The sequence below is a fragment of the Rhodamnia argentea genome, chromosome 1 (genome assembly GCF_020921035.1).
Source record: "Rhodamnia argentea isolate NSW1041297 chromosome 1, ASM2092103v1, whole genome shotgun sequence".
In the NCBI taxonomy this organism is placed as follows: Eukaryota; Viridiplantae; Streptophyta; class Magnoliopsida; order Myrtales; family Myrtaceae; genus Rhodamnia; species Rhodamnia argentea.
This window is the reverse complement of record NC_063150.1, coordinates 22,787,754-22,803,957: the sequence shown is the minus strand read 5'-3', so window position 1 is coordinate 22,803,957 and position 16,204 is coordinate 22,787,754. Positions and strand designations below refer to the sequence as shown.

Genomic DNA, 16,204 nt, shown 5'->3' with positions numbered 1-16,204 from the left:
CTTTAATGTCAAAATTTTTAAAATGATCGCCTAAGTATCAAATTTTATAAAAAAAAAAGGATCACTTTTAAGTGTCAAATTTTTTGAAAAATACTCACTTCAATGCTAACTCCAATGAGCCACATCAGCTCAAATATTAATAAAAAAAAATAGGCATAGGATTCTCGCCGAGCCACGTCGCCTCAAACTAGAATTGATACTGAAGTGAGCATTTTTCATAAAAATTGACATTTAAGTAATCGTTTTGAAAATTTTGGCAATAAAGTGAGCACCACACACAAGTTTTGACACTTGTAGAGTACTTTAGTCCGTATAATATTTATCCAAACTTAGAGAAAATAGATATGGTTTGTTCTTTTATTTTTTTTCTTCTCTGTTAAAGTTGGCAAATGAATGGATTAGATGATGTGCCGAGTCACATATCTCTTGTACCGAACCATCTCATTCTCAATCCGACTCTAATCAAATCCGGCTACATTCAAATAACTCAGAATTCCAATGCATTAGTAAAGAGTTGTCATTCTCGCCACTCCACCGCTACCACCATCATTCAACTGCAGTATGTATAGTAAATTATACTTCAAAAGAATCTGGATCGATGAAGTCGCGGCGACAAGGAGATGGACTTCGAGAAGCGAAAAAATAACAGTTAGTTCAAATCCTTGATATTCATACAGGTTCCCCGCTAGAGGTGTACCAAAACAGGTAGCACTGGCAATGGCGAAGAAACAGGTCAGCTCTCTAGTGAGAAAACTCATGGAAAACTCAGGTAGCCACCCCTCAGGCCGCACCAGATGCATCATCATCACAGTACCTCAGATAGAAAACTCGTGGAAACCACAGGTGAACCACTAGTGAGAACATACAGAAAATCGAGGAGGCGAATCTTAACCACTACATATCATAGACACGTTTGAAGTGATTCGTTTACAGGAAAAAAAGGCGTCATAGAGACATGCCGCTTATGTGACAAAGTTACTAAGAAACAGGTCCTAGGAAATCACCTTCCAAGCTGACCAGCGCTTGAAAATCCCTCTCCACCTCGAGCCACTTTGTCCCAATCACCATGAATCGGACAGTCACATCTTTACCGATCTTGGAGAGCTTGTCGTTCAGGAAGACAGGATTCTCCCCCGGCACGTACTTGTAGTCGCCCATCTTCAGATTGGAGAGGTAGATGTTCTCGACAGGCCCGCATCTCAAGAATACCCCATGCTTGAGCACCTTGTGCACGACTCCGTCCAGGATTTCTCCCCGGAAAAGCTTAAAGGTGATGCCGCTGAAGACCACAGGGAAAAGGACGTCTCCAGAATGTTGTCTCACTTTCCCTTCGCCGATGCTTTCCAGTGTCGTCACAGCGAGGAAATAACCCAGGTCCTTTGTCGCCTTCTTACATGCGAAGTCATCCAAGAGGCGTATTATGATGGACCTTTGCAGCATTAGTCCCTTCACGTCCAGGTTTTCTGCTGAAATGATCACGTTCCACGGGAGCTGCACCTTCAGAAACATTTCCGAATGCTATCTGATGAACATTAACAGATGGATCAGTTTTATCCACGACTTTTTGGGAAGAGGATGACATGACAGTGCAAAGTTCAACAACCTAATCATTAAATGAACTGGTAATATGACGCAACTGCATTCAATAAGATACCTTTGGATGCTCCTCAACAAGATACCCTTGGATGCTCCTCAACTTCCAATATGATTAATTCTAGGCATTTGAACAAACTGTAATCAACATAATCCAAATGCACGGTATTTGAGGTATTGGGGCTTTTGTCAACAAAATTCGAACATGAGATTATCTCAAAAGGTATTGCAAGTTTTACATCTCTGGAGCGCTAGGCCCTCATGCATCATACCTTGGGAGAGCTAGGTTGTAGAATTGAAAACTTGAGACAGGAGAAAAATCAAGCAAGAGGGGGGAGAGAGAACATGTGTGTGTTCCTTGGTCCACAACTACAATAAATGTAAACCTATACAAATTTGAGGAAAGGACTTGACAAAATTTAAAGAGACGGGGACAAACTAACTAAACAGAAGTCAATAAAACTGCATAAATAAGCGGGAATACGATGAGACACAATAGAGTCCATTACAACAGCAGCAGCAAGACCTATACAGTTATGTGGTGATGCCCCTGGTAAGGTCCACATTCGCAATGCTAGCACATAATTTGTCGATGATAAGACAGCTCTAGAATCATAATAGATCAGGAAATATACTCATTGAAAGTAATTATCTACTTTATTTCACTGCTTTTCTTCTTATCAATTGTCCCTCCAACCTCTTTTTCACTTTTCCTTTTCATTCGTCTAGAGACATACTTACCAATTTACACTTGGTTGTGGAGCATCATCAATAACTTAGAACATGGTATGGAGAAAATTATGATGACACCGGAATCATTATCAAGTAAAAGTCCACACTTCAGAACAGAACAGATAACAATTCAGGGCCTCACCCCAGAATACCACTTCTATTCAAGAACATGTCGCACACGGTTTTGAGAATGCAGGTTGAAGCACATATACATGTAAGTGTACAGAAAGTGAGAAAGCAAACATGACAATAGGAATGACTGCAAAGCATAAATTCCGAAAGAACAAAAATAAACATTGCTAGCTTAGAAAGGGAACGAGTAGAATGGAAAAAAATAATATTGAACTCAGAATAGGCAAGATTAGGAAAATGCAAAGCAATACCACTGAGATAAATCACTGAAGCTATAGAAAAAGAAGGAGAATCTTTTATTTGTTTTGCAAAATAGGACTCATCACTGCATATAGACTGTCAGCCTCGAGAAAGAGATAGAAATTGCACTGCAAGGAACAAGTTGGTCATTAAAAATTTCAAATCTGTCAATGTGAAACTCACTACCAAGATGGAGGGTTGGACCAGTTGGTAACGATTTCTTGACGCTAGGGCGGGTTGAGTCTCATCACTTGTACATCCCTATAATTGTAATCTCAGAGAAGTAGCAAGCTATTTGCACACACTTACTTTTTGTATTCGCCCAATGAATGGAAAACTAAAAGGAAGATATCTATGAGTTACTACATCCATAAAACTCCCAAAAGAAAAGTGACAACTCCCAAGTCCAAATTTGCATGGACCAAACCCCAAAATGAGTACACTTAGAGCCTCTCTTGCCAAACTCATTTTGCCACAGGCTGGACAAGGGTTTCACTGCCTAGCTTACCTTGGTGCCTGAATTTATATCATTACAAGTGATTGCTCTCAAAATGGACATGACCCAAGTGAATCAGCCGACGAGAATGAAGCATCATCCACTCATTTCTCAATGAGTAGCAACTCAAATAGAATCAAAATCCCACAAACCCATCATCATATTAGGAGCATTTCAATCTCTATTAAAGAAGAAACTCTCACTAATAGAGCCCACCGACAAATGCGCCAAGGAACAGTAGGGCTGATCGATTCCACCCACCCTGGTACCGGGAACCCATCCCGTTCGTCCAGGAGCCGGACTGGTCGGTCAGGTTCCTGGGTTGGACCGGGACGGGCTCTGTGTGTATACATATATTTCTTTACAAAAAGAAGCCCTCCAGACTTCCAATAAGAGTTGCAAAAGACACAGATCACAGCTTACCAATTCCAATGAGCAAAGCAAAGAACCACTTCAACGCCACTTGACACACAAAATACACCTTCCCTCTTTTTGCCTGCGATCAACCCGCGAAACCTCAAAAGCTCAGGCTCATTTCCCAGACCCGCAACACCACAATCGGCCTCACCAAAACATAGGGAAAGATAAACCAAAAAACCCAAGATGTTTACCTCGTTCCCGTGTGCAATGAACAGTTCGGCTACCGCGAGAAAGGGAAGATTGAGCGGCGAGTGGCGAGCGACGAGCGCGAGAGAGATGAACCGAGGGCGTCCGGTTGCCGGGTTGGACCGGGACAGCGCTCAACCTAGTGAACAGTCGCAAAACTAAGCCATAACCGGTTCAATAAAAACGCCATTGACGACGAAAGGTAGCAGAACCGAAGAATGGAATTGGGCATGCAGAAGCAGTCGCGACGGAAGAAAGTAATTGGCCCAAGAAAAACCACAAAATATTAAAGCGGAGCAACAACGAAAGGAACGATTTTGAACTATGAAACTACCTTAAAACGCCCAGCTCACTATACCCAGAGAGAGCGAGAGAGACAGAGCTGCGAGAGTTTGCAGTGGTTTGACAAGTGTCGTGGCCTGACAAAGAAAGGAGATACCTGAATTTTGAGTTAACGTAATTTTTAAAATATTTATTTATTTATTATTATTCATAAACTTTAATTTGATATGCAATGTGATCTTTAAATTTTCAATGTATTCAATGTGGTCCCCGAATTTTGTATACATGTCCAGTTTAGTCTCTGAATTTCAATGGACAATATTGAACATTTTCATATAATTTAAGAGCTAAATTAAATATGTGCTAAAAACTCAATGACAAATACATTAAAAGTTTAGAATTAAATTGCACATTATGTTAAAGTTTAAGAGCCATATTGAACAAATTCAAAGATTAGAGACTACATTGCACATTGAACCAAAGTTTAAAAATTATTTATGTAATTATCTGATCTTTCAATTGAGCCCCAAAAGGAAGGACCTTTACCCCTGTACGAAGCCATAAGCATGTTGATAGGGTCGCTCAAAATCCTAATTCTGACCATCGTATTTACATATTGTTTTGTTTCTTGAGACCAATCTTAAGAGCACAAACATGTGCCTCTCCGTTAATTGTGAAACATGCAAGATGAGGAGACTGTAAGAATAAATGGGATCAGCCAGGCACTAAAAAATTTTCAAGATACATTGTTGTTAGCAACGATAAAGAATTTAATAGGGGTGATCAATTTCCGTTTCGATCCGATTCTCGGGTGGCCCAGGGTAACCGGTAAACACGGGATATGCTAAGCATGATTATGCAATTATTTCGAGATTAACCTATGAAGACTCCGCTACATGATGCATTCTAATGATATACCAAAACTAGCTTCCACTTCGCATGGAATTGCTTCTTGAGGATTCACTACAAACAAGGATGCTACATAATTACAAACAAGAATAGTCGGTCCAGTCCGGTCTGATCCCTCCTCCCCAAAGGGAACCAAACCGCCCGATCATCGATTCCACTTTTAGGAACCGGGGACCGGACCGAAACCCTTCGAAACCGAATTGAATTGGCCGATTCGATCGGTTCTCTCTACTCACTCTTGGTGGCCGCCAATAGCCGTCGGTCCTTCATCTACTCCAAAATTCACGTCCATCACACTAGCAAAGGTCGGAAGAAGTGAAGAGTGGCCCCCGGAGTCCTTGCCCTCCCAAATGCCCCATGCTAGAACCAATACCGGGCATGCCGCCATCTGGTCGGCTCAAAGGGCAAAATGGTCATTAAGTAAGCAAGAGGCTTCGTCGATGAACTTTGAGGTTTGTATGTATTTATCTCAAAGCTTTCAACCGGTAAACAATACTCCCCTAAACTTTCATTTTGTTGTACCGACTGGTGTTTCTTTTTTAAAGAAATATTTATTTTACCCTCAAATGATATAGGAAATGCAAAAAATAGAAAAAAAAGGGAGTACGATATATTAACTAAAGAAATATTGATAAATAAGTCACTATCAACAAGATTGTGAGATGATAAAAGGTTTACTAGAATTCGATGAATATGGCCAACTTATTAGAACTAAGTACGATATTTAAGAAAAAGAAACAAATAAGGAAAAGCTCGAATGACAAATCGCTTATAGCGTATTTTAAGATATCGGTTGACGTCAAGATTTTTACTAAATTAAAATACTTAAATGAATATAACTGGAGATAATATACATTACCATTATGGAATAATTAGTCGAGTAAAAAGATATTAAAGTGATTTTCGCAGTGCAAGACATTGGAAATGCATATTTATAGGATATTGAAATATTTTTTTGTCGGAAAAAATGTCTAAGTTGAACTCGAAAATTTCAACTTGTTGTCGCCCTACAGGCGGAAGGTGTTCTCCATGAAGAGAAAAAAGTCTACATTAAATGAGGTACCTTGTTCTGGAAAAAAAAAATGAGGTATCTAATTCTGAAAAGATAGATTGCCTATCTTTTCTTTCATCTCGGGCCAAATACGAAGAGGCGAGAAATGACATTTTTATTCTTTTGCTTTTATCGTATGAACATATTCGTTGACAAGTTATCCTTTAATTAATATTTCATCTCAATTATGATTTCTAAAAAAAAACAATTTATTTGTAAATCAGTTTTACAGTTTATCACAAACGAATTTGGCTACGAATAGCTTCATCATACTGATTATTAGATTCAAGTAGAGTACTCTGACATTTTCAATGCTAAAATTCTATTTGTACTTAAATTTTAAATCTTTTCCTCAAAATATCTCACTTAGCTGTATTTAAGTGGCCATTTTCATCAAATTTTAATAAATTATCATTACTTAATCTTATTATGTATAATTACACTTTTAATGATTATTGATATTTTAGATAGTTTAGCAGATAAGTTTCCTGAGAAAAATAAGATGAAAAAGGATTTTAGCCCTTAAAAGTTATATACACTGTACATGCTAATATAATGAAGAGAAAATTCCAAATAAAGGCATGAAATGCCACAATTTTCTCAAATAAGAGTATGAAATGGACCTTCTTTCAAAGAAGGCTATGAAGTGTTCTCATTATTTTATAGAAGTGCTCGACCAATGACAATTTCATCATTTACTTGTTTTTGATTTTTTTTTTCTTTTGTTCTTTTCATTTTTCCTATTTTTTTTCTCTTTTTGTGGCCACAAAAGGCCCGACGATCCTCATCGGCAACTAGGCGAGGGTCGACGAGGGCTTACCGGCAACCGGCGACCTTGCCTAGGCCCTTATTGGCTAAGGGTGGGGAGACCCTTGCCTAGATTTGGTGAGGGCTTGCCTTGTCCAGCCGGCCTCATCGAGGAGAGGGTCGCAGCGACTCAATGGCCAAGGGCAGCCTTGCTCACCCCTCGGCGGTGGCCGGCCATCACCCGAGATTGGCTGGTCACCAGTGAAAAGACATGAAAAAAAAGGGAAAAAGAAATAAAAAAGAAAGAAAAACATGAAAAAAAATTTAGATAAGATGATGAAAATATCTTTGGTCAAACCTTTTTTTGAAACATTGAGGGCACTTGAGGCCCTTCTTTAAAATAAGGTTAATTCCAGACATTTATTTGAGAAAATGAGTGATTTTCAAGCTCTTATTTAGAATTTTCCCTAGAATGAAAAACAAAGGATGAACATAACAAAATGAAAATTCCAAGAGATCTTAGGCAATGGTTTAAAGTTTGATGACAAACATTTACTACTTTTAATGTTCGGAGGATCGTTTTAATTTTCGTTGAGAATTTTTTTTTGGTAAGGAATTTTCGTTGAGAATTTAGTACCTTATAAATCTACAAATGCCTAGAGGATTTCCTGGCCTAACAATTTCAACAGTTTCAAACAGTACTACCAATTGGCAAACAAAAGAAATTTGAGTGCTGTAATTGTACTGCAAGAGAATTCCGACATCTATCAATTCTTATGTTCTTAAACGCCAGTACAATTAAACACCAAGTTCTGCATTTAGCAAAGCTGGGTGAGATTGTTAAAGCGGGCATCTGTTATCATCCCTGACCTGATGACATAAAAGGCCAGATCTTGCAAGCTTAAATAAAGGATAGGAATCACACAAAGATTTCAATAGAGATCACGAAAATTAATCCTGTTCCTAGAACAATTTACAATACAATGTCATCAGGTTGAACCTCAGGAAGAGGCCCTAGATACTCTCCTTCTATACTAGCAAGGACGGCAAGCTCATTCCTTGCATCCCCCCATCTTCTCCCTATCCATCTAAAGCTGAGCACTGAAAAACGAACCACGACACCGGCTTCTATTTTCCCGAACTTGTCATGAAGAAAAGAAGGATTTTCTCCAGGAATAAAGCTGTAACCTGGCATTTTAATCGCTGAGAGATACACCCATTTTAAAGGTCCACTTCTGAGGAGCAAACCCATTCCTGACCTGAATACCTGGTCCACAACCCCCTGCAAGATTTCTCCCTGGAATGGCATGAAAGTGCGGCAATTGAATATCACGCGGAACAACGGAAACCGAACCTCGTTGACCAGTTTCAAACTGATGCTTTTAATGGATGTTATGGCCAGAAAGTAGCCATGATCCTTGCTCGCCTTTTCACATAATAAGTACTTCAAGAGGCTTGTTATTATTGACCTTCGAGAAATCAATCCATTACTGTCTGGCTTACCAGGGCAGACATACTTGACCAATTCTCCTTCACAAAGCATGTCCAATACTACTCAAAGATGATCGATAGCAGACCAATAGGCAAAGTCTTGAGCATGCTCAGCCGACTGGGTACTTGTCAAAATACACTGTAATTCAAGGGAATATGCACTGTCAGTTAGCCAAAGAAAAATGAGGACAAATAAAAAGCTAACAAAGGATTCAAGGTAAATGCACTTAAAAGAAATGAAAAACACGCCTGACCCATGGAAGCCCATTGATGGAAGACATGTCAGTTTAACAGGTCTGTTTTAGGAGCATATTAGGGCTCAACAAGCGAACCAAATCGTTAGTGAACAGGCCTCATAACCTAATATTCTCTATGAGTTTCATCACCTAAGGTCATGATGAATAAACACAGAAAACTCCAACATGAGAAACAGATTTGGAATAAACAATTCAACATATTTGTCTTTAACCTGCTAGAAAGGAACTTATTTTCAACCTGCTAGAAAATAAGTCCATTGAACTTTTAAAGCAAAGTAAACCGAGCAAGTACTCTAGATCGAGCATTCTATGACTCAGCAGCTGGACAGAGTAATTTGGTGAATGGAAACAAGCAAGAGGCTGCTAAACAGAATCTTCCCTGATGGTCCTCAGAAGAGGCTTGGCATTAAAACACGTTCTCTGGAGAAGGCAAGTAGATGATGCATCGCATAACAATAGTTTGCCGATCAAGGCCCAGGCATAGAAATTCAAGCATAAGGACTCCACAAAATTTCTTTCTGAGAAGGATTCTAATTGAAGGAGAATATGTTAAAATTGGTCAGCTTAAAAGCCACAGTAGATAACTCGTCTGAGTATCAAAAGAAACCATTCAGAAAATGAAAGATGGAATCAGAGACTAAATCAAGTCCTCAATTGGCTGGAGCCCAATAGTTAGATCTCTTAATACAGATAATTAAAGTTAGGCAGGATCCAAGCTATTATAATCGTCCAGGCAAGCGTAAGGGGTGGATGTATCCAACATTCCCTTACCCGTGCGACCTCAAGAATTTCTTCCCAAGTCAGCCAGCCTTTCTCCGGTACTCTCAAAAGGCCCGTGAGAGAGAAACTCGAAATATTGTATTGCTTGTGAGTTGAGACAAATGACGGGGAGAAGACACTTATATATATGGACTCCCCTCATTACAACCGTAGATCTCTCCTCACTCTAACGGTGGAGATTCCATCTCCCCATATCCCAACTATCCGCATTTGTTGCAGGAACTCTCTAGAATATGGTAAATTTACAATCCTGCCCGCCCCTAGGAATATTCTAGAGAACTCAAAAAAATCCATGGAGACTCGCCCGTCCTTTCCGAATTATTCATGGTTCGTCATACGATGAAACCTCTGGACCATGACACAGGCATGTATCTAGGGAACCCTTTGTGAAAAGAGGAAGAAGAAGGTACCAACTTCAGCAGCTCATGTGGTTCACCGGTTCAACCGAGTAGACGATTTGATAGAGATTCACTATCAATAGGAAAAAAATCTTTATTTCCATTTCCAGAAAACGAACAAGGAAAAAATAATTCAGAAAATCAAAGCCCGGCCAGCACCACACTTGCAAGTTTCAAAAATAAATGTAAATATAAATGTAACAGTCACTTGAATTGTCACTACCACTTAAAATGGCCCTCTCAATATAGATTTGAAGAAAAGCATAGAAGAACAACATACTTTTGAATGAATTTCACATCTTGAACTTTCCGCATTAGACTGATGCAATGGAGAAAGGAATGCCTTTCAGAGCGCATTTCCAACTGTCAAGTTACTTAGGCGCAGGATAGAAGAAGATGGAGCAGCACTCCATAGTAAAAGAGACGTCCTAATTGAAATAGAACAAGCAAACTCAAATGAATTAGGTGTCATGTTTATTAGGTTATTCTTATAGGGACAACATTTGGAGAATGGCTGACTAGAACCAATCGGTAAAGGCCTGACTCTATTCCTTCCTAAGGTCAGGAATAGGGCCTTAAAGCTTATCATACTATCAGCCACCTAACTGTCAGGAAATCGCTTCAACAAAATTTTATAGGCAATAATAGCAGATATCTTATGACTGGTCTGAGAATAGCTACTTCGGCCAAGAGGGTTTGTACCCCAATAGAAATCACCAAAGCTATAGAAAAAGAAGGACAATCTTTTTACTGGTTTCGTGAAGTGACACAAGAAAATATATGTACAAAAGTTTGAATTCAAGACCAAATTAAGCTCTCAATTGGCGGTAGCCACATAGTCAGTGTTTTATGCGGATAATTATAGTGAGGCATGTTCCAAACTTATCTACAAGTAAACTTAAATGACTTGATCAACCGTGTGTATATCTCACGGAGTAAACACATTATAAATTATATGGTTGAAAATATAATTTAATATCGAGTTCAGAACTCACATTCCTCAAAAAGAAAAGAACAAATCAGTATCGACAAAACTCAAAAAATATGAGTCAGAACATAGCTATGCAGACTAATCAAAAGAGAGAACCTAGCAACTAATTCATCTTATAAGTTACTTCACTAGTGTATTTTCCCCCATATTTTCCCTCCCTAAACTGTACTCTGTAGGCTGAAGGAAAATAAGATTGAAAATAAAACGAATTGAGCGATTCAAGTCAACCAAAAGGGTCATCTTGAAAACAGAATTAGCCGACTCTAGAGCAGACTTGCAGTTTTTCTTTCAAGCAAGAAGCTGACTGTCGATTCAGCAAGTGACATTCTAGTTTCATTCCTTTCCATACTCAGTAGTCCGTACAGACTAAATTAGAAGACCTTAGTCCTTCCGTCTGTGTTCCTTCATGCACTGACCCAAACACAAATCAATCTGAGCTCAACCAAACCATCTACCTGTACTATCACGTCGCATCCTTTCATCGGACAGCAACCAACTAAACCCACATTCCGCAAATCCTACCCACCTATCGCAAGAACAACTCGATTCATTCTCTCAAATTCCTATTATTTTCCCATTGCCCGATTGTCTAGGTCACCCTCAAGTTCATCCCCCTCTTTGAATGAACCGGAAAGGCTTTCAAATTTCAGCCAATACCCTCCATTTCTGGTCGGTAATCACCTATGATTGGAAGTAAAAAAATAACACTCGACAAGCAGTTTCACAGAAACCAAACCAGAATCTACAGTCGCCCAAATCAGCAAGCAAAGCAAATGGCTCGCCTCGATTCAAGACCCTCGCCAATTCGGAGGGGTTTTGAAGAACTTCAATTGAAGTAAACAGAACAAATCAAGTCTCGATTGGCAAACCTGGTAAGCAACGAAACCAGAATGGTTGCCCGGATCCAGAATGAGACAAATGGCGAACGAGCATCGTCAAACTTGTCATCATTTTGTTTTTTTTTATAACTCCTGGAGTGTCTGGATTTTGAAAGCGAGGGCTTTCATAAAATTGCCCCCTCTTGTGTTTTACCGTTTTAATTTAAGTATATATTACCGAAAATCCTAAACTGACCCTAACTATTTTTTTATCACAAAAAATTCAAAACTGATATACGTATATTAATTTATCCCAAACTATATTATTTTTACTACAAAAAACTCCAAACTATTACACCTATGACACATTTAGCCTAAATCGATACACTTGTAACAAATTAACCGTCTGTCCATTTTCATTAAATTTTATAGTTAAATTGCTGAGTTAAATGACATGCGACAGTTGATGGGTATGCCCATTTGAGATTCTTACTCTTTCTTTGTCACAAATATATCAATTTGGGATTTTTCGTGATATTAACTTAATTTAATGAAAATTAACGTAGAGTAAATTTGTCATAAGAGTAACAATTTTATGGCAAATTTATCATAAGTGTATCAGTTTGTGATTTTTTTGGTAAAAAAAAGATTGAAGTAAATTTGTCACAAGTGTACTAATTTGGAGTTTTATGTGGTCAAAAGAATAGTTTGTAGTAACTTTATTACATGTGTATTAGTTTGGAGTTTTTTGTTGTAAAAAAAATAATTTGAGGTGAATTTGGAACAAGTGTTCTAATTTGTGATTTTTTATGCTATTAACCCTTAATTTAAATATCTTCCCTTTGCCCATATTTCAATCTGGTACTTTTTCAACCCAAAAAAAAAAAATCAAGTACTTGAAATTCTTTTGATTTCAATCTCATATCTCTCCCGACCCAAAAAAAAAAAAAAAACACATATTCCAACCTTTTAGGTTCCATTTATTTCCAAAAAAAAAAAATGAATGATATGAAAATATTTTTCTAAATGATAACTTATATAGCTTGAAATATTTAGTTACAAAAAATGTTGTCGCTCACTCTAGTATGGAAGCAGAATACCGCGCTCTTGCTAATACAACATTGGAACTATTATCGTTACGATGGCTATTAGAAGACATGGGAGTCCGTCATAGTGGAAGAACAGTTATTTATTTCGACAACCGGAATGCTATGCAAATAGCATACAATGATGTTTTTCATGAGCGCACCAAACACATTGAAATCGACTATCATTTCATATCGAATCATGTGCGTAATGACACTGTACGGCTTGTCTCCACTTCATCTGTTGACCAAACTGCTGATATTTTCATTGAGGCACATTCACCAGGGTGTTATTCGAATCTCTTCTCCAAATTCCAGTTGACTTCTTCTAAGCCACCTTGAGTTTGAGGGTGATGTTAGAGATCATTGACAATATCGAGAGATATCCTAGATGTTAGAGATCATTGACAAATATCGGGAAATATCCTTGATTAATCCTAGTTGATTGTGTCTGACAGTGTAATTATTGTTACCTTTCTTAGTTATTCTTTAAAGCCTATAAATAGGCTCTTGCACTCTTTGTTTGGTATATACAGAGTAGTATATGTTTCTATTGCTTCAACGGCCACAATAGGCCCACCTTCGACAAGTCATGGATGTTCAGGCTTTGAAGCAGCATTCACTGTTCTGTCCGTTTCTTGCCGCACTTTGGGGAACCAAGTTGTTTAGAGAAGTTGCTTATTTGGACCAACACGGTTGCATATGAGCCGTAACTTGAACACAATTTTCGTGTGTCCTTTCGCTAGTGAGTCCTCTTAAACCAACTTCCTGAATTGCTTTGAGATAATGATCAGCAAATGAAGCGCACCAAGGTGTTGATGCATTATACATAAGAGAGGCAAAGAATAAGGGATGTAAATTGGCAAACACTGAAAAAAAAACCTTTGAAAACAAGGACATTACTTGAATGCGTTCTCAGGTGTCTGCAATCTCGAGGGGACCATGCTCCTTCAGTATGTCAAAGATGGCTCCCGTGATGGTTTGAGGCATCTTGAGCTCCATTGGTTTCATCTTCGGCTTCCTCGCAAAAAGCCTAACCCCTGTTCCTAACATGACCCTTTTTGCCTGTCTCCTGCTTGGAAGACTGTCAGACAGTCGGTAAAAAGAACTTCTTATTGCTCAAAAGGATTAATACCGCGGAAACTCCAAACTGGTATACATGTAATAATTGAAGGGAAAGAACCTAAACTGGTACCCTTATCACAATAATATGTAACGAAAAATAAAAGATGGTAAATTTGTCACAGGTTACTAATTTAGGATTTTTGACAGTAAAAAAATTAATTTCATGTATATTAATTTAAAGTTTTTTGTGGTAATAACTCAATTTTACAGAAACTAACAAATGGTAAATACAACATTGTTGTATCGGTATGGGGTTTTGGCAATTAAAAAATTAGTTTAGGATAAATTTAAAATAAGTATACTTATTTGACGTATTTGATGGTCCAAAAATTAATTTAAGGTAAATTTATCGTAATTGTACCGGTTTGAGGATTGAGTTGAGACTTGCAGGATTATGGAGAGCCTCATGAATAATGTGATAGTTTTATAATGAACATCTAATAATGCGTATGATGGATAAAGCTCGGCCCAATTCAACCTTAGATCACGCCTCTCATGCCACATGGCACTTCCTCAATGACCCAAATCCTCACCATTTCAAACTTGCCATCTTTGGCCATGTCACGAAACCCTAGATAAAAACCTAGGTTTTTCTGTTTTTTAAAGGCGGCTGGCGGCTGAAGGGAAAAAGAAAAGAAAAGGAGGTGGGTCTAAGGCCTAAACGATGATTATTACATGCATCGACATGGGTTTGCCGGTCATGTCCCTACTATTTGTTTGTTTTACTCATATTACGGCTGAGAAGAGAGTTGCTGGCGTGAATGTAGGGCCTATTTGATAATGTTACGTTTCTCTAGCTCGAAACATGTTTGATAACATCAATTAATTTTTTTTATTCCTAAAAACATATTAATAAGCAGAGAACATATTTCGAACAGAAACAAGAATCATTTATGTTAAAAAATTATTCTTGAGACTAGAATTGTTACCAAACAAGCTCTTACTGGCCAATGATGAAGGTCTGAGTCGGGCGCTAGTTAGTGGTGAGGGTCTTGCGGTGAACATTTGACTACTGATGCCCTAAGTGCGGTGAACTCCGATTATGTTTTCATGCATGCTATTCCTGGGTTCGTCTTGGGAAATCTACAGAAGCTAGTTGATGAGGAATTTTAAGAATGGAAAAGCATGGAGGATGATAATAGTGGGCTCATCTTGATTAAAATGCAAAAAAAAAAAAAAAAAAAGGATTTAACATGAGATTAGCGTGGGGCTTTATAATAGAAACCGGGTTTGTGTGGGCCTAATATAAATTCAGGTGGACACCTTCTCTTAATGGGGTTTGCCTTGTTTCCATAGCCCACCTTCTCGCGATTACATGTCAGCCCATATTCGGACTGGGCTCGAGGGCCAGCCAGAGTCCCTAATCTTCGAAAAACATAGTAATTAAGAAAATCAGAAAATAGTTTAGAAAAAGGGTTTTGGCTAGGTTGTTAGATTCGAGCATTAGATTCAGCTCAGACGTCGCTTGTTTTGCAGAAAATGAATGATTTGCATTATATTTTTCTCAAAATGATTGCATGTGTCGCTTAAAAGAGGAACGGACGAAAATTATTTTAACCATTCACGAAAATATTTAGATATAAATAGTTGTCGATAATGAAAATATTTCTCAGTGACAAAATATTTCAGATGATACGAATGGCTATTTTTAGAAAAAAAAAATGTATTCCGAGTCAATCATTTTCCGTGAAACAAACACACCCCCTAGTTTCTTTTTAATTATTATGTATAGTTTAGATATTTTGGTGAGCTACCTTTGATACATGTATGGTCTTAGTATATTAATCTTTTAGGTAAGAAATTGAACTTGACTTGAATTTAGCTCATGGACGTGGGGTTTATAACATGGCTATGTATATTCTTTGCCCAACAAATATCGCGTTGTATTTCTCGTACTTTTACTTTAAGCATTTTCAATGTGTTGAATGTTCTTTTCCTTTGTAGAATGCTCACAACCCTTAGGAACATAACCAACCCAAAAGAACATTTGTATGAACATTTAGTGGCTTTGAAAGGCTTTTAGGATCATAATTGGTAAAAACTAAAAAGCCGTTTGATCACTTAGATGAACAACCATACCAATTTAGATGTACGTAAATGGCGCTAATTAGATTATAAGCGTAATAAAATCTTTGAACTTAATTAATATCTAGTTGTAAGAAGTATGACAAAATTCTTGTGCCTCACTTGATTTTTAGCCAACTCCAATAAGCTAATGGTGGCTCCTAGAATTCTTAGGCTAAATCGAGACTTAAAACCAATATTGTGCGAGGTATGGACTTGAGAGAGTCCGCTCCTAATTGAGGGTTGTAAGCCCACCCTTAGGTAATACCTCCAAACCTATTCATTCTCCCCCGACTAGGAAAAAATGGGTCCCAACAATGGGCCACCGGTCCCAACAATGAGGCCGGTGGGCATTAATAAAATTATATCCTAGTCAAACAAGGTTATCTCGAGTCTTTGCAAATTTT

The 16,204-nt window shown here is 38.1% G+C and overlaps 2 protein-coding genes across 10 annotated transcripts; both read right to left on the bottom strand.

Moving 5' to 3' along the window:
• Window positions 1-795: 795 nt before the first annotated feature.
• LOC115750265 (DNA-directed RNA polymerase V subunit 7-like) lies at window positions 796-4,210 on the bottom strand. Of its 5 annotated transcripts, XM_048271187.1 has the most exons (4): window positions 4,049-4,210; window positions 3,805-3,938; window positions 3,617-3,689; window positions 796-1,522 (listed from the first exon to the last, which is right to left on the bottom strand). In XM_048271187.1, exon 4 carries the CDS (start codon window positions 1,507-1,509, stop codon window positions 979-981), a length of 531 nt encoding a protein of 176 aa, XP_048127144.1. In that variant the 5' UTR covers window positions 1,510-1,522; window positions 3,617-3,689; window positions 3,805-3,938; window positions 4,049-4,210; the 3' UTR covers window positions 796-978. The 5 variants fall into 5 exon arrangements, with proteins under 5 accessions (XP_048127144.1, XP_030543350.1, XP_030543354.1 ...); XM_030687490.2 differs by lacking the exon at window positions 3,617-3,689; XM_030687494.2 differs by lacking the exon at window positions 4,049-4,210 and having other exon boundaries at window positions 3,617-3,693; window positions 3,806-3,833.
• Window positions 4,211-7,530: 3,320 nt separating this feature from the next.
• Window positions 7,531-11,708, bottom strand: LOC115750264 (DNA-directed RNA polymerase V subunit 7-like). Of its 5 annotated transcripts, XM_048279543.1 has the most exons (3): window positions 11,575-11,684; window positions 9,621-9,787; window positions 7,531-8,418 (listed from the first exon to the last, which is right to left on the bottom strand). In XM_048279543.1, the coding sequence occupies exon 3, from the start codon at window positions 8,329-8,331 to the stop codon at window positions 7,762-7,764; it is 570 nt and encodes a 189-aa protein (XP_048135500.1). In that variant the 5' UTR covers window positions 8,332-8,418; window positions 9,621-9,787; window positions 11,575-11,684; the 3' UTR covers window positions 7,531-7,761. The 5 variants fall into 5 exon arrangements, with proteins under 5 accessions (XP_048135500.1, XP_048135505.1, XP_048135510.1 ...); XM_048279548.1 differs by lacking the exon at window positions 9,621-9,787 and having other exon boundaries at window positions 11,575-11,708; XM_048279553.1 differs by lacking the exon at window positions 9,621-9,787 and having other exon boundaries at window positions 11,488-11,619.
• Between the last annotated feature and the right edge of the window lie 4,496 nt (window positions 11,709-16,204).